General features: G+C 39.5%; 1 protein-coding gene across 3 annotated transcripts in view; it reads right to left on the reverse strand.

Moving 5' to 3' along the window:
• Nucleotides 1-19,409, reverse strand: part of LOC124795037 (transcriptional protein SWT1) — a 283,974-nt gene that overhangs the window by 154,777 nt on the left and 109,788 nt on the right. For all 3 annotated transcript variants that reach the window (XM_047258819.1, XM_047258818.1, XM_047258820.1), the window contains one exon: nucleotides 1,438-1,602. In XM_047258819.1, the coding sequence (XP_047114775.1) occupies nucleotides 1,438-1,602 (165 nt within the window). The remainder of the gene's footprint in view (nucleotides 1-1,437; nucleotides 1,603-19,409) is intronic.

The following is a 19,409-nucleotide window of genomic DNA, read 5'->3' on the forward strand; positions in this document are numbered from 1 at the left end:
AATACTGAGGAAACAAAGGCTGCTGCAGTCTCACTGCAAAAGAGAGCATGGAAATGAAGACAGGCAAAGGTTAGAAGAGATTCATGCGTCTGTAAAAATATCTATGTGAGAAGCATAAAACTACCTCCACTTCCATACCTTAGTGAAAGATCTGGCGATTTGTGCAACAGACAGTAAAAAGACCTATGCACGAAGCATACAAATACCACCACCGTACCTTAGCACAAGATCTGGCCAAGTACCCAAGAAAATTCTGGTCCTATGTAAAATCGTTAAGTGGCCTAAGGCTTCCATCCAGTCATACTCTGGAGAACTATGGGCCTAATAACCAGATTAAGGATGGAAAAGACCTCTATGGTTTAACAATGAAATTCACAAAATGCTGAGGAAACAAAAGGCTGTTGCACCCTCACTTCAAAAGAGAACACACAAATGAAAACAGGCAAAGGCTAGTAGAGATTCATGCATCAGTAAAAGATATATGCATGGTGCATACAACTACCACCACCACCTTACCTTAGCAAAGGTCTGGCCAAGAGCCCAAGAAAATTCTGGCTCTACGTAAAATCATTAAGAGGGTCTAAGGCTTCCATCCAGTCACTTGTTAACCAATCTGGGATGGCAATGGAAGATAGCAAAACGAAAGTTGATGACTTAAACAAAATTTCTAGTTGGTGTGATGAATGGCAGCTAGGTCTAAATGTAGAAAAACATAAGTTAATGCAGATGAGTAGGAAAAACAAACCCATAATGTCCAGATACAGCAATATAGTGTCTTGCTTGACACAGCCATGCCATTCAAATATCTAGCCATACTGTTGCAAAGTGATATGAAATGGAATGAGCATGTGAGGATTATGGTAAGGAAGACGAATTGGGAGACGTTTGGGAAAGAGTGGTTCCAAGAGGCCATATATAGGACAGTAATGGGACCTGTTCTTGAGTACTGCTTGAGTGTTTGGGATCTGCACCATGCTGGATTAAAGGAAGACATCAAAGCAATTCAGAGGCGGGTTGCAAGATTTGTTACTGGCAGGTTCGAACAGCATGCAAGCCTGATGCTGTGGGAACTCGTATGGGAGTACCTGGAAGGAAGGCAACATTCTTTTCACGGATTCAAGAAACACTATTAAGAAAATTTGGAGAACCGACATTTGAAACTGGCTGCAGAAAGATTCTACTGCTACAAACATACATTTTGCACAAGGATCATGAGAATAAGAAGAGAAGTTAGAGCTCATAGAGAGGCATATAGATAGTTGTTTTTCCCTTGCTCTATTTGCAAGTGGAGCAGGAAAGGAAACAACTAGTAGAGGTGCAGGGTACACTCCACCATGCACAGTACAGTGGCTTGTGGCGTATGTATGTGTATGTAAATGTGTATGTGTATGTATATGTATAGGTATATGTAGAGGTAGACTGAGACAATTGAGTTACCTATGACTCGAGGATGTTTGGTTGAAAAACATTTGTGCAGGAATGTAATGGCCTTCTGAGCTCGTACTGCTGTCATCTTGCTCTTTGTTACATCTCTTCTGTCCTTTAAAATATCCAGTTCATGTAGAACCATCCACGGTATGATGAAAACTGGACAGCCAATTCCTGTCACAAAAGAATTCAATATATTTGAAGATAAATTAAAGTATTCATCTAATGGACAAAATAACATGTGAGTTCAATAACTGTTTAATCAATGAATAAATATTTAATATTTTATTTGTGCACTATTTATTAAGTCTATGGACCACCGTTCGCTATCTGATAACTTTGCTCATAGTTCTCCCAACGGTAAAAGTTATTCAGCACTTTAATTTAAATTTCACTTTTGAAATGTTGCAAAATAAAATATGTTTATAATATAGACTAATACCCAAAATACATAAAAGGACTTTTTGGTTGAAATAGAACAAAATAGGACACTCACAAGGAAAATTACCACAACCACCAGTTGAGAAACAACAATGAACAAATTTGAAAAAAGAAAAAAGACCATTACAACAGAATGCTGTATTAATGCTGAACAAAAGAAAAAAGAACCAATGAACGATCACAACATGAAATAATCCTTTCAAGTTACACATTTCCTCACTTCTCTAAGAATTCAAAATTTGAAAATGGCAGAGGTATCAAAATGATTATACTTGCAACTATCATTAACCTAAGAATGCTTCAAATAAATTTACCAGGACTGCACTATTTCATCAATGTTGAGCCAAATTCATCTGAGTGGCTCTCAGTCCCTCTACTATGATCATAAAAACTACACAGCATTTACAGTCTTCAAAAGATGATACTGTGACAACCATGGGTTACCAGCTATATCCATATACAAAGATGTTCTCCACATTTATGTCTGTAACAAGTAATATTGTGGATATGTAAATTGATGAAATGGAAATCACATCCAATGATCTGACAAAAACTTACATACAAAATATGAAATAAAGGAGCCTATGCTCAAACCAATTCATATGTAATACAGTTTCAAGTCAACATACGGAATTGGTCCCAAATTTTAACCAAATATTTTCAAATTAAGCCACAAGTGCTATAGCTACAGGGAAGAAGGTTCCAGGATAACTATCTATAGTCTAGTTCTGTTTCGATTACAAGAGCAGTAGCAAGAAGATTGTTGAGCCTGTTTTTAGTCAATGTTTAACATGTCTGCCATAATTAGCTGTCAACATGTGCACTTTCAAGAAACAAGTTTACATGTATCTTGGAAAACACACACAAAACCAAACTCACTTTGTGCTTTTTCTAGAAGTCTTGTTTTTTTGGGAAGTCAGATGTTACCATTAGTACGCAGAGATACTCTACCGAGGAGGTCAATATCTTAACTAACAAGGTATCAGTAAGGACTCAGATTTTAAAGAATTAAAGCCCTTTAAAAATTTTGTTAGGAAACTTTTGAAGTGACAGCGTACATAGTGAAAAATTATCATGACACATGTTATGTGGTGTTAGCATGACTGCTAGTGTTGTTTATTCTTGTTTTCCTTGGTTGATATGTTGTAAACAGAGATGTTGTTTATTCACATTTCTGTATGCTATTCTTCTTAAACATTGGAAACATTTATTTGTGACCCTGACATGATCATAACTACACCAGTTACAACGTGATTAGTAAGAAACAACTATGCCACGTGACATGATCAAGACTCATCTGTGCTGCCTGATGAGTTTAAGCAACCGCATCGGCTACAGTGTGTGCATAAATCCTACATGCTGTGATATGAACGTGTAATGGCTGCGCACCAATTTCCTACATGAATTATATAGAATGCTAGACTTTACCAATGGCAGCACCACCAACCGCAGATGAGAAGCAAGCAAACACAGTAGTCAGCCACACTGCAGTGCAGCCACCTCCATTCTGCCAACGAAATCTGGTGCTTTGGTTCATGCAGTTGCAGAGCCTTTTTGTGCTAGCATGTATTACACTGACAGGATCAAATACAGTTACTGTGTATTTCCAATATGAAATCTCGTTCAACTGCACTTCATCAACACATCCACATTGTGAAATTGGTTGACATGCCATGTGACTATCTATCAAGTGTGTATTACCTACGTGTGAACTGATTGTCACCTAATCAAGCACTATTAGAGCAGTTTTAATAAGCCTGACTTGAAAATTAACTTGGTAGTAGCTGCAGAATCCTTAAACACATTTTCAGTTTGAATATAATAAACTTTCTTGAGACAGGGAACCTTATGTCTATGAATCAGCATGGTTTTAGAAAGCATCGTTCCTGTGAAACTCAGCTTGCCATTTTCTCACATGATATACTGTGAACTATTGATGAAGGGCAACAGGCTGATTCCATATTTCTAGATTTCTTGAAAGCATCTGACACGTTGCATCATTGCTGGCTGTTAACAAAGGTACAAGTGTATGGTGTAAGTTCACAGATACACATGTAGCTCAAAGACTTCTTACATAATAGAACACAGTATGTTGTCCTCAACAGCGTGCGTTCATCAGAGACAAGGGTAACCCTAGGAGTGCCGCAGAGAAGTGTGATAGGCCCAGTGTTGTTCTCTGCATATTTAAATGATTTGGTGGACAGAGTGGACAGCAATCTGTGGTTGTTTGCTGATGACGCTGTGATGTATGGCAAGGTGTTGAAGTTGAGTGACTGTAGGAAGATACAACATGACTTAGACAAAATTTCTGATTGGTGTGACAAATAGTAGCTAGCTCTAAGCGAGGAAAAATGTAAGTTAATAGAGATGGGTAGGAAGGACAAACCTGTAATGTTCAGATGCAGTATTAGTAATTTCCTGCTTGTCACAGTCAAGCTGTTTAAATAACTAGGCTTGATGTTGCAAGGTGATATGCAATGGAATGAGCATGTGAGAACTATGGTACGGAAAGCGAATGGTCAACTTTGGTTTATTGGGAGAATTTTAGGGAAGTGTGGTTCACACGTAAAGGAGATGGGATATAGGATGCTGGTGTGGCCTATTCTTGAGTACTGCTTGAGTGTTTGAGATCTGTACCAGGTTGGAATGAAGGAAGACAATGAAGCAATTCAGAGGCAGGTTGCTAGATTTGTTACTGGTATGTTCAAACAACACTTAGATGTTATGGAGATGCTTCAGGAACTCAAATGGGAATCCCTGGAGGGAAGGCAACATTCTTTTCAAGGAACATTATTGAGAAAATTTAGAGAATCAGCATTTAAACCACCAATACACATTGCACATAAGGGCTGAGAAGATAAGAAATGAGAAATTAGGGCCCATATGGAGGCATATAGACAGTCATTTTTCCCTCGCTCTGTTTTTGAGTGGAACACGTGAGGGAGTGACTAGAAGTGGTTCTTGGTACCCTCTGCCACACACCATCCAGTGGCTTGCGGAGTATATCTATAGATGTATATGTATAAACTAGTCACCAGACTAATATAACGAAACTGCTAGAGAATTACAATACAGAAATACAGTTGCAGGACATTCTAGTCATGCTACCAGACACACACAGGCATACACATTTAAAAATGTACTGACTATGCACATGTTACTGCCAGAAACTGCGAGATTAGGGAAGTTGCTCCAGACAGAACAACTAGGTAATCTCACACTGTCGCAGCTACTACATTGCCTGCAAAAATTAGTGAATAGTGCAGTCAGCAATGACATTCTGAGAAACATTTGGTTGTCACGCCTACCATCAGATGCACAAAAAAATACTCACAATGTGCCCCGGAGAATTGGATGCACTTGCACAGATGGCTGAACATACTGTTGAAATGTATCTATCTGCAAGTACAATTGTGATGGCACACAACCAAATGATACCACTTTGGCAATGTTTGCACTGTTTCAAGCACAGATGGCAGGACTTACAAGTCCCAGCTTTGCAGGGGAGTATCAGATGACAATGACCCTATCGCTTAGCACAAAGTTGTAGTCACTTGCCATCCACTAAAAAATTATGCCGGTACCATAGATGGTTTGGTACAGAGGTAAGAAAGGAACATAGGAGTGGATGTCTCGGTTTATGTGGCTACCCACTCGCATCACCATAGCCGTGATGATTATCATCTGTCTCGTGCTAACAGCTCCACCATTCAGACATATTGATGGGTAACATTAGCCCTCAACCTGAGTCTCAGGTGCAGATCTAATTTTCGGTTCATAGTCACCAATGCAGTGCACCTGATACTAGTAGCAGATCTCTTGTCATTTTTTGAGCTGCTCCCAAATGTTCGACACCATCGTCTTCTGGGCATTACGACCAGCCTAAGCAGCCAGGATCAATTTCATCACAGTGACTGTGCAGAAATATGAATAACAGCAGAATTGCCATACATTACACTTGTTACACTGTTTCCAGAAATTAGACAAGTCATCCACATTTGAGCCAGTGCAAGCCATGGTTGTCTGAGGCAGTCAACATAATATAGTCCACCCCATACCGATAACACCAGGTCCATCGATTCATGTGCAACCACGACATTTGAAACCCAAAAAGTTCAAAGCAATGAAACAGAAGTTTGTCTTCATACTGACACAAGGAGTCTGCTGACCATCTAGCAGCAGCTGGGCTTTGCCACCTCTTATAGTGGCAAAGAAAGCTAATGAATGGCACCCCTGGGGTGATTTTCGTCAACTTAACAGAAAGACTACACCTGACTGATACCCTGTGCTACACATCGAGGACTTCGTGCATAATCTGCATGATAAATATGTCTTCTCTACAATAGATAAAGTGCATGCATGCTACCAAGTACCAGTCACACCAGAAGACATCCCCAAAAATGGCTGTGTGTACCCATTTGGACTTTTCAAATTCGCCAGTAGTCATTTGGTCTATGTAATTACTCATAAACTATTCAGTGATTTATGGACAAAGTGACTTGCGGCTTTGACGTCTGCTTCATTACATCGATGATGTGTTAATAATGTTCAGTTCAGAGACAGAATATCTAGAACATTTACACTACCTTTTGGACCATCTTCACTTACATGGCTTCCTCATTAACCTGGTGAAGTCTATTTTCAGAACAACAGAGCTGCACTTCCTGGGCCACACAATTAATACCCACGGAATACAGCCTCCACAGGAGAAGATCGAGGCATTAGTCAATTATCCACAGCCATCAACAATATGCAAGTTACATCAATTCCTGGAATTCACAAATTTTTATCGTCGCTTTGTTCGGAATCATGCTCTCTTAGCAGTGCCTTTAAATGGATTCCTATGTGGGGGACATAAATCTGGCGACAAAGGAGAGTGAACTGATGAAGCACAAGCAGCTTTTGATAAACTGAAATTCGCTATCACAGACCCCAGCCTGTTGGCACATCCAGTCCTGCAAGCTCCTCTTGCCCTTATGGTCAACGCTTTCCTGACAGCAGTAGGTGCAGTACTGCAACAACAGATGAATCAATGCTGGCAGCCATTGACATTCTTTAGCAAGAAGCTTTCTCCAGCACAACAAAACTGGTCTATGTACAATTGTGAACCATACGCTATGTATTCCACCATTAAAAAGTTTCAACATGTGCTTGAGGGGCAATAATTTACCCTAGTTACTGACCACAAGCCTCACACATACAAGTTTTGACAAAGGTGTTACAAAGCATTGCCATACCACCTTCATCAATTAGATTACATTGTGAAAATCACAAGCAACATCATACATGTCAACAGAGAAAGGAAACTGCCGGCCGGTGCCCTATCTAGAGTCCAAGAAATCACAAGCATTGTGGATTACGAAGTGGTAACAGCAGCACAACAACTCGATCCAGAGTTACAAGAGATTTTAGCACAACCCACTGATCTACAATGCATATCCCACACAACCAACAGCATCTGTATGGATATACTGTGATGTATCAACACCCTTTTTTGACAATTGGTTTCTACCAAAAAACCATCACTTCATTATATCCACGGGTCCATCGCACTACCAAATTGGTCAAACGACCATTCAATTGACTGAGTTTAAGAACAGATTGTCAGATTTATGTGCGGCAATTCACTGCCCATCAGGGCAATAAAATTACTCCACACGTTCATAAGCCTCTCGGTACATTTCTACCACCTCTACATCTACATCTACATCTACATCCATACTCCACAAGCCACCTGACGGTGTGTGGCGGAGGGTACCCTGAGTACCTCTGTCGGTTCTCCCTTCTATTCCAGTCTCGTATTGTTTGTGGAAAGAAGGATTGTCGGTATGCTTCTGTGTGGGCTCTAATCTCTCTGATTTTATCCTCATCGTCTCTTCGCGAGATATACGTAGGAGGGAGCAATATACTGCTTGACTCTTCGGTGAAGGTATGTTCTCGAAACTTTAACAAAAGCCCGTACCGAGCTACTGAGCGTCTCTCCTGCAGAGTCTTCCACTGGAGTTTATCTATCATCTCCGTAACGCTTTCGCGATTACTAAATGATCCTGTAACAAAGCGCGCTGCTCTCCGTTGGATCCTCTCTATCTCTTCTATCAACCCTATCTGGTATGGATCCCACACTGCTGAGCAGTATTCAAGCAGTGGGCGAACAAGCGTACTGTAACCTACTTCCTTTGTTTTCGAATTGCATTTCCTTAGGATTCTTCCAATGAATCTCAGTCTGGCATCTGCTTTACCGACGATCAACTTTATATGATCATTCCATTTTAAATCACTCCTAATGCGTACTCCCAGATAATTTATGGAATTAACTGCTTCCAGTTGCTGACCTGCTATTTTGTACCTAAATGATAAGGGATCTATCTTTCTATGTATTCGCAGCACATTACACTTTTCTACATTGAGATTCAATTGCCATTCCCTGCACCATGCGTCTATTCACTGCAGATCCTCCTGCATTTCAGTACAATTTTCCATTGTTACAACCTCTCGATACACCACAGCATCATCTGCAAAAAGCCTCAGTGAACTTCCGATGTCATCCACAAGGTCATTTATATATATTGTGAATAGCAACGGTCCTATGACACACCCCTGCAGCACACCTGAAATCACTCTTACTTCGGAAGACTTCTCTCCATTGAGAATGACATGCTGCTTCTGTTATCTAGGAACTCTTCAATCCAATCACACAATTGGTCTGATAGTCCATATGCTCTTACTTTGTTCATTAAACGACTATGGGGAACTGTATCGAACACCTTGCGGAAGTCAAGAAACACGGCATCTACCTTTGAACCCGTGTCTATGGCCCTCTGAGTCTCGTGGACGAATAGCGCGAGCTGGGTTTCACACGACTGTCTTTTTCAAAACCCATGCTGATTCCTACAGAGTAGATTGATAATGCACATTTGGGTATAATAGGATATTTACCACTATCTGAGTGGTACATCCTGTCTTACCATAGTAGATCGATTTCTTGATGCTTTCTTTGACACATACAAGGAAATATCTCTCTTGAAATGAATGAGAAAGAATGCATTGTCTGAAAGATTTAAAATCGATATCAAATTAGCATTCCTAGCTGACATAACTCTGCAGCTCAAAAATCTGAATTTGTCATTGCAGGGCAAAGGGCAGTTAACAGCTGACATGCACGATGAAATTAGAGTGTTCATAGAAAAGTTTTGTTTGTTTGAGAGGTAAATAAGCAATGAAATTTTAACATTCTTCAATTGTGTTTAAAACAACCTCAAGATACCAATTTCGGTGCTTACAAAGCCATGATAAAGCATTACTATTAAAAACAGTCTTGACCACAATTTATTTAATAAGGTGACCGGTTTCGACCACTACTGTGGTCATCTTCAGACCATTGAGTAGGAACCTCTTTGTTGGAGAATCAACAAAGAGGTTCCTACTCAATGGTCTGAAGATGACCACAGTAGTGGTCGAAACCGGTCACCTTATTAAATAAATTGTGGTCAAGACTGTTTTTAATAGTAATTCAGTAGTGATTCTCCAACAAAGAGGTTCCTACTCAATGGTCTGAAGATGACCACAGTAGTGGTCGAAACCGGTCACCTTATTAAATAAATTGTGGTCAAGACTGTTTTTAATAGTAATTATTTATAAGACATTGATCACTGCTGTTCCCATAATGCATTCAAAAGTAATTCATGATAAAGCAGTTCACCACACCTTTTGAAACAAGGTTCTGATAAGTCACCACTTTCAATACGGAAATGAAATTGTTCAGCACTCCTTTCTCACTTTCACCTGATGATTTTCCACCACCATGACAGTTAGAAGTTACAGACTTGCAAAATTCGACTTTGCTGAAAGACAGATACCACAACATGTGGAATTTGTCATGGTGGTATCATTCATTACTGCAAAAACATTTCTCAAGTTGTAAAATAATGGTGCACAGTTCATGTACATGTTTGGATCTTCATACTGTTGTGAGCAGCTTTCTCAGCAATGAAAAGAACAAAAACGAGGGAACAATCTTTTCTTCAGGATGTGACAATGAAGAGCATTCTCCAAATCAACACAGCAAACACTTTGATGCCTGATACTTCTGCTCTCGTTTCGAACAGAAAATGTCGAATTTCAGAACCCAAATAAACATATTAAATTTCTTTTAAAACATTTATTTTTTATTTATTTTGTTAACTTTCTATTTCTCTGAAGTAGCATGACACTTTATTATAGCAGCAAAGAGTATTAGGTTGCCAGTCACATAAGGTGCGGAAGGTAGATCAAAAGGCTCATCATCTGCTGTGCCACTCGCTGCCGTATCATTTGATTGTTAACAGCCAGTGGGAATGCTCCACGGAATAGTGGGTGCTCTGCAGCTCAACAGAGAGCTTACAAGCTGAAACAGCTTGGTCTGTACAGAATGCAAAAAGCTCCCCAACAAACGTTAGTCATTCATACAGAGTGACGATTACTGAACTGTATGAAATAAAATTGTCATAACTTCTGAACTGTTTGCATTAGGAAACTCAGACTGCACAGTTGGCCATGGGGCATGATGGGAATTAGTATGCGCATGCATGGTTTGGTTTAGCAACAAAGCCAACATTCATTTGGATGGGTATGTCAATAAACAAAATTGGTGCATTTGGGAAACCGAGAATCCACATTTTGCGATTGAAAAGTCTCTTCACCCTCAATGGGTGACTGTGTGGTGGGCAATGTCCAGTCACGGAATAATCCATGGAATATTCCTCGATAGCAAGGTGTCTACCGAATGGTACGTGAAGGTTTTAGAAGACGATTTTATCCCCATTATCCAAAGTGACCCTGATTTCAAAAACATGGAGTTCATGTAAGATGGATCTCCACCTCATTGAAGCAGGAGCGTGTTTGATGTTCTGGAGGTGCACTTTGAGGACTGTTTTCTGGCTCTGGGGTACACAGAGGACACCAGGATGGGCCTCGATTGGCCGCCATATTCTCTGGATCTGAACACAGCCAACTCCTTTTTGTGGAGCTATATTAAAGACAATGTGTACAGCTATAACCCCAAAACCATTGCAGAGCTGAAAACCACCATTCAGGAGGTCATTGACAGCATCAATGTTCCAACACTTCAGCAGGTCATGCAGAATTTTGCTATTTGTCGGCGCCACATCATCACCAATGAAGGCACGCATACTGAACATGTCATAACCTAAATCCGAACATCTGTAGTGATATTTACATGTTGAATAAAGTGTGTGGATGCTGTAGTTTGTAACTAATTTTTTTTTTCATATAGTTCAATAACTGTCACCCTGTACTGGGAAATTTTCAGAGTATTAAAACAGGCAACAGTTATGCCTCTGCTAAAGAATGTAGGAGACACAAAACTACATGCTCATTTCCTTGCTGTCATCATTCTCAAAAATAGCAGAGTCAGTTGGGAAATATGATGATGATGAAGTCCCATACTCCGTGACTGAGCGTAGGGGAACGATGCAGGAAACCCGCATCGCCGTACTCGGCAAGGTCCTAGTGGAGGTGGTTTGCCATAACCTTCCTCTGATTATGAAATATAGTTTAAAGAATACATACAACTTTCTAAGTGTGTCACAGTTTATTTTTCTGAAGTGACAGAAGTACAGAACCAGCCATAGTAGAATTTAAAAAAATGGTACTTGGTGCTCCTGACAAGGACAAGTGTGTCAAAGGCATAAAGCTTATGCACGACTTTTGATAATGTTAATGATATAATTCTACTAAATAAGTATGAATTATTATACATAATATGTGTAGCTAACAACTGCTTTGGCTAATACCTAACAGATAAGGTACAAAGAACAGAGAAAAACAAATGTCAAATAAGGCTGCACTTCTACCAAAATACATTAATCAGAATGATAAATGCTCCTATCATAGCACAAAAAAGGTGAATATGTCCTGGGCAGAGATACAGATGTAAAAGAAGGGAAGTAGCTTTCCAACTTATCTGGCAGCTTCAAAGACATTTAAATCAGAACATCTTGACATATTCAAACTTTTTTACTTGTTAGTATTAGCACCCATGTCATGTAAAACAAAGCATTGTGTTAAGTATGATACATTATGTCATCCACCCATAGGAATAAATCCACCCCCCAGAAATTTCATCCCCACCAGAAAACTTTTTTTTAGCTATTATTTTTATGCTTTTCATCCACATGATATTATATATTGTTTACTATGGGTTGCGAAACTTCTGGATTTTGCACAGAATCAGACTTTGGCTAACAAATTGCAGGATGTAGGTGTGCCAACACCTTGCAGCTAAGAGAGTTCAGTGAGCTGGGACATAGTGTTAACTTGCAAAAAAAGTGCAAATATGTCAAGATGTTTTGATTTAAATGCCATTGAAGCCCTGCCCGATAAGTTCCCTTCTTTTATATTCCCAATTCTCCCCAGGACATATTTGCCTTTCTTGCACTATGATAGGGACATTTTTCATTGTGTTTCCCAACTTTTACTCTACCTTAGTTTTGACAATAGACTGCCACACGTAGGCAACTGATGCAGATTTTCAAGTAGTTAAAGTCCATCCTTCTTGTAGTCATGGCACAGTGGCTGACAATATAAACGATGGAAATGGAACATCATAGCCATGTTTTCAAAGTATTTATTATTCATATGACTAGTTTAAAAATTGAAGAGACCTTTGGAGAAAAGAGAACCACTTACATGAATATCAAGAGATCAGATGGAAACCCAGTTCTAAGCAAAGAAGGGAAAGCAGAAAGGTGGAAGGAGTATACAGAGGGTCTATACAAGGGCGATGTTCTTGAGGACAATATTATAGAAATGGAAGAGAATGTAGATGAGGATGAAACAGGAGATATGATACTGCGTGAAGAGTTTGACAGAGCATTGAAAGACCTAAGTCGAAACAAGGCCCTGGGAGTAGATAACATTCCATTAGAACTATTGACAGCCTTGGGAGAGCCAGGCCTAACAAAAATCTACCATCTGGTGAGCAAGATGTATGAGACAGGCGAAATACCCTCAGACTTCAAGAAGAATATAATAATAATTCCAGTCCCAAAGAAAGCTGGTGTTGACAGATGTGAAAATTACCAAACTACCAGTTTAATAAGCCACGGCTGCAAAATGCTAACACGAATTCTTTACAGACGAATGGAAAAACTGGTAGAAGATGACCTTGGGGAAGATCAGTTTGGATTCCGTAGAAATGTTGGAACATGTGAGGCAATACTGACCCTACGACTTATCTTAGAAGAAAGATTAAGGAAAGGCAAACCTACGTTTCTAGCATTTGTAGATTTAGAGAAAGCTTTTGACAATGTTGACTGGAATACTCTCCTTCAAATTCTGAAGGTGGCACGGATAAAATACAGGGAGCGAAAGGCTATTCACAATTTGTACAGGAACCAGATGGCAGTTATAAGAATCAAGGGGCATGTAAGGGAAGCAGTGGTTGGGAAGCGAGTGAGACAGGGTTGTTGCCTATCCCAGATGTTATTCAATCTGTATATTGAGCAAGCAGTAAAGGAAACAAAAGAAAAATTCCGAGTAGGAATTAAAATCCATGGAGAAGAAATAAAAACTTTGAGGTTCGCCGATGACATTGTAATTCTGTCAGAGACAGCAAAAGACCTGGAAGAGCAGCTGAACGCAATGGACAGTGTCTTGAAAGGAGGATATAAGATGAACATCAACAGAAGCAAAATGAGGATAATGGAATGTAGTCAAATTAAATCGGGTGATGCTGAGGGAATTAGATTAGGAAAAGAGAGGCATAAGTGGTAAATGAGTTTTGTTATTTGGGGAGCGAAATAACTGATGATGGTCGAAGTAGATAGGATATAAAATGTAGACTGGCAATGGCAAGGAAAGCGTTTCTGAAGAAGAGAAATTTGTTAACATCGAGTATAGATTTAAGTGTCGGGAAGTTGTTTCTGAAAGTATTTGTATGGAGTGTAGCCATGTATGGAAGTGAAACATGGACGATAAATAGTTTAGACAAGAAGAGAATAGAAGCTTTCGAAATGTGGTGGTACAGAAGAATGCTGAAGATTAGATGGGTAGATCACGTAACTAATGAGGAGGTATCGAATAGAATTGGAGAGAAGAGAAATTTGTGGCACAACTTGACTAGGAGAAGGGATCGGTTGGTGGGGCATATTCTGAGGCATCAAGGGATCACCAATTTAGTATTGGAGGGCAGGGTGGAGGGTAAAAATCGTAGAGGGAGACCAAGAGATAAATACACTAAACAGATTCAGAAGGATGTAGGTTGCAGTAAGTACTGGGAGATGAAGAAGCTTGCACAGGATAGAGTAGCATGCAGAGCTGCATCAAACCAGTCTCAGGACTGAAGACCACAACAACAACAACAACAACAACAGTTTCAATGCTACATTTGTGTCATCTTCAGGTGCTATTATTAACCAATTAGGTATTCCCAGTCATTGGCTCATGCATCATAGGCCCCATACAATAACTAGGTGCTGTGGATTGTAATTCATAAGGCGTGCATACTCGAAATGTTTAGTCACCAAGATGTAGATTTTTCTTGACTCTAGTGATGACCAATCAGTTGTAAGTTTTCTATTGTCTTTTGAACCCTGGTGCCTATATCATGCAACAGATAAAGCTTACACAAAACAACAGGATGACCATTAATTAAATGTATTTCTCTATCTTCTTACAAAATTTGAACTGATTCACACAAGTCTGAAACATGTGGCACACAAATGTATTTACTATCTGAATGACGCTAGATTTTTGAAAGCAAGTTTCCAATTTTATTCAGGGTGTATACATGGAAAAAAAAAAATCCCGGATTTTTCCCAGATAAAAATACACTTTCTCCCAGGTGAAAATACACTTTTTCCGTATTAAGTGACAGTATACTTTTCCTTGGAGCAGTAAAACTTATCAATCCTTTGAATGGTTACGGTTTTATACACCAGTGTAGATGTTTTGGAAAGAAAGATCTTCGATATGCAGCAACATGTACACTGCAAATTTTCATATTACAGAAGTATAAATTTGAATTCCACCATACACCACGTTACTTTGCGGAGCATTGAAGTTGAAATTCCGATGCGCTTTTGTAAGCCAGGCATAGCTTATGTCATGTGATCTCACAGCGGATATTCAGGGAATAGGACACATGATGTAGTCAGCTAATGGTTTAAAGTAATATACATAATATTGCTGCAAGAAAAGCAAAGCTTTCACATATAATATTGGTCCTGAAGATTAATAAGCTGCAAGAAAAGCTAAGCTTTCACATATAATATTGATCTTTTTTGTGCATGTTACACTGTAAGATATATCACACAAAGGTACCAGAAAATTTTTTAATAATGACATAAATGTCTGATCTTCTGGGCTCGAAATTTTTCTAAATGGTCATCCTCAAAGAGCTGATTTTTAAATGAGAGTCAAATGCTCTGCGATTTAAGAAATTCATCATACATTCTCGCACATAGTTCAGCTCACATAAAAGGAAATTTACTTTGAAAGTAATGCTTTTCAAACAACCATTCACAATATTTTCCTGCGACCTGTTAGAGATAGGATCATTTCAGCAGCTGCCAGAGAGCACAGGAAAACAGGCGTCACCGCGCCTGCACAGGTATGATGATGCAGGAAGCCCATATGTTCATAAGTGTAAAACATTATAGGATCTTACATTATGCCATAAACGAAACAAGACATCGGAGGATACTCCAAGAGCTTCAGAATTTCGCGAACCATACTAAAATGCATAATTCGGCTTACAGTGCAGATTCGGATGTAAATTTTCTTGGAGTACCACTACTGTATTATCTCGTGTCTGGTTCTTTATTATGGAATAACGCCATATGTGCTAGAAGATGGAAAGATGCACTTGTGAAATGCAGCGAACAGTTGAAACTAGCCAACAGTGTGGAATTTTCAAATAAATTGGCTGCCAAATTGGCTGCCTCAGCGGAAAAGATTACTAAAAGCCAAATTTCTTTACCAAACCGACAAAAATAACTTCACTGTTCTGAAAGGCAATAAATGCTTGAATGTCAGAAAGGTGGAAATAAAATATGATCAGAAACTAATAACATATTTTAGCCTTCCGTAATTATGTGAATGTATTATAATTGATAGCTCTCAGCCACAGAAATCCGTTTTGTTATCATTTGATGTGAGAGCAACAAATGAAAAGGAAACAGCAAAAATCACTAAGCGTAAACTCGGGTCACATGGAGACTATCCACTTCCCCACTGCAACTCAGACTGCTCTGCGCATCAGCACCAGATCAACTATATTTCCGAACTGTGGCAATACTATAAATAGTGGTGTGGTGGCCCTCCCTTCCTCCCTGGAGCATTTGAGGTAAGACACCAGAAATTTTAAACAAAAACAGAGACAGACAGACACACACACACAGAGAGAGAGAGAGAGAGAGAGAGAGAGAGAGAGAGAGAGAGAGAGAGAGAGAGAGATATTTGACTTTTCAAAAATATGTTGATTTTATAGTGCACATATTTCTGAAGAGTCTGATATATACAACATGTGTTCAAGGAAATGTAAGATATTTCGGTTTGTGGAATTCAAACGTATAATATTTTGTAATGGTTGCCATCAAAGTATATTCAGGACAGTGGAAATTAAAATATCCTGTGGTGCCTCTCCTGCTCCCATGCGGCCAGTTTGACATCCAGCCCCTCAGTCCCCCCACCCCACCCCCCACCCCCTTCTCTCTCTCACATAAATAAGTAATAATAATAATAATAAATAAAAACTCACAATTAATATTGGATGGGATTATTTGTAACTCGAAGAACAAGAACTCTTCAGAAAATTTGCACTCATTATTTCCTATTAGCCAATAACCTGCTTTTTTTGTGTAACATAAAATTAAATATAGGATACATGAAACCAATAAAGACAAGTAAGAAGCAAGACAGAACACATTTCTTCAATCCTTATGTCCTAGCATTTTTCCCTCTCTAACCTTGCTGCAGCTTTACTTGGCGTGCTTTCCTTTCTGCGAAAGACTCTATTACCTTATCAAATTTCTTCAAACGGTTTGCTACACGAAAAAACAAAATGTCGTCATTTAATACTGAAAAAGCCTTTAATACAAACAGATTTCTGTTTACGTGTATTTTGTCACTGTCTGCTATATAAAATGAAATAGACCTGTCTAATACCGCAGCAATTGTAACACACGTCAAATAAACGAAACTTTTGGCACAAATGCTCACTTTTTTTTAAAACGACAATATAATTCATGAAGTATCAATATCAAATGCCTATTAGGCCTGCTATAAGTAAAAAGCTTTACGTTTGGAAATAGTTTCACACTTCATTCACACACTCCAGCTTCTCAAGCATGAGATCAAAAAGTTGTAGTATGAAATTTTGATATAAATTTGGAATCGTTATATTCTTCCATAATTTGTGTGACGTCACTGTTTCTTCTCCTTCCTTGTTCTAACAAACAATCTTGTCATCACTAATACTGTAACTATTCCTGCCAGTGTCAAAACTTACTCTCCGATTAACTTCACTAACTCTGCCAGAATCACCAGCTTAGTTATCCCACATTTTTTGTCTGTTTCGGCATTATTATGTGTTCGTACAACGTGTTTCCCAGGATAGAATTCAGGCAGCTGCTACTGGCGTCTGTACAACTGGTCGTCTAGTATACTGATCGAGCCAAAAATTTTCTATCAAAATTTCATTTTCTTGGGTACACCGAGAAAATAATACATAATCTTTCTTGCCTGCTATTCCTGTTAGTCGTTTATTTCCACTCTGGTAGTCTGAATGTATGGGTTTTTCTGGTAATTATAACAACACTGATTATTCACAAACCACATAAACAAACAGTTATTGGTATTCACCTGTTCGGCTTTATTCCACTCAGCTCGTTTAGCCCCACCTCCTTCTGTCTGCAGTAAAGTTTATTTCTAGAGGCGACGGGGATTCCTCTAACAGAGACATGACATCCACTATGCACGCATTCAAAATTAAACTTATGATTCTTTCAGAAATAAACTTAGAATATGTCCAAAACCCAACAGTAATGCGTTTCAATAATCATATGAATAATCAATAAACAATGTGCACTGGATACTAAGCGCTTTGTGAAACATGGTTTTTCTCCCTCAAGAATATGAATTTGGTGCCCTCCCCATGAAATTGCTGCCCAGGGCAGATACAACGGTTTGCCCTCCAGTGAATCTAGTAGCTTGCGTGTGCCAGTAAAATTTTTCCTGGGTAGCACCTTGCTGTTTGCTGCTGCTGCTTCTTATACAGCTAACAGCCACACTTCCGTAGCCAGAGGCGGTAGAAGGTACTATACGTGTGACTCAACTGCGCATGCGCATGAGCCCACTTGCAACTACTCAAACGAATCTAATGCAAACAGTTGGGACGTCACGTTCATCGGAGGCTGAAGCATTGTACAGTCTTCCTAAAGCCTTTGACACATTTTGCTGTTGGCAGATGCTTGTACGAGCACTGTGTTTTGTTGTTGTATAAGGCACACTTCCTTTGCAACTTGAGTTTTATTTTCGTTCTCTTTCTCTCGTTCATATTTTATTGATGCAATATTATTCTGTACTAGTGAGATACCCCCCCCATGAACCATGGACCTTGCCGTTGGTGGGGAGGCTTGCGTGCCTCAGCGATACAGATAGCCGTACCGTAGGTGCAACCACAACGGAGGGGTATCTGTTGAGAGGCCAGACAAACGTGTGGTTCCTGAAGAGGGGCAGCAGCCTTTTCAGTAGTTGCATGGGCAACAGTCTGGATGATTGACTGATCTGGCCTTGTAACAATAACCAAAACGGCCTTGCCGTGCTGGTACTGCGAACGGCTGAAAGCAAGGGGAAACTACAGCCATAATTTTTCCCGAGGGCATGCAGCTTTACTGTATGATTACATGATGATGGCGTCCTCTTGGGTAAAATATTCCGGAGGTAAAATAGTCCCCCATTCGGATCTCCGGGCGGGGACTACTCAAGAGGATGTCGTTATCAGGAGAAAGAAAACTGGCGTTCTACGGATCGGAGCGTGGAATGTCAGATCCCTTAATCGGGCAGGTAGGTTAGAAAATTTAAAAAGGGAAATGGATAGGTTGAAGTTAGATATAGTGGGAATTAGTGAAGTTCGGTGGCAGGAGGAACAAGACTTCTGGTCAGGTGACTACAGGGTTATAAACACAAAATCAAATAGGGGTAATGCAGGAGTAGGTTTAATAATGAATAGGAAAATAGGAATGCGGGTAAGCTACTACAAACAGCATAGTGAACGCATTATTGTGGCCAAGATAGATACGAAGCCCACACCTACTACAGTAGTACAAGTTTATATGCCAACTAGCTCTGCAGATGACGAAGAAATTGAAGAAATGTATGATGAAATAAAAGAAATTATTCAGATTGTGAAGGGAGACGAAAATTTAATAGTCATGGGTGACTGGAATTCGAGTGTAGGAAAAGGGAGAGAAGGAAACATAGTAGGTGAATATGGATTGGGGGACAGAAATGAAAGAGGAAGCCGCCTGGTCGAATTTTGC

The sequence above is a fragment of the Schistocerca piceifrons genome, chromosome 4 (genome assembly GCF_021461385.2).
Source record: "Schistocerca piceifrons isolate TAMUIC-IGC-003096 chromosome 4, iqSchPice1.1, whole genome shotgun sequence".
NCBI classification, from domain to species: Eukaryota; Metazoa; Arthropoda; class Insecta; order Orthoptera; family Acrididae; genus Schistocerca; species Schistocerca piceifrons.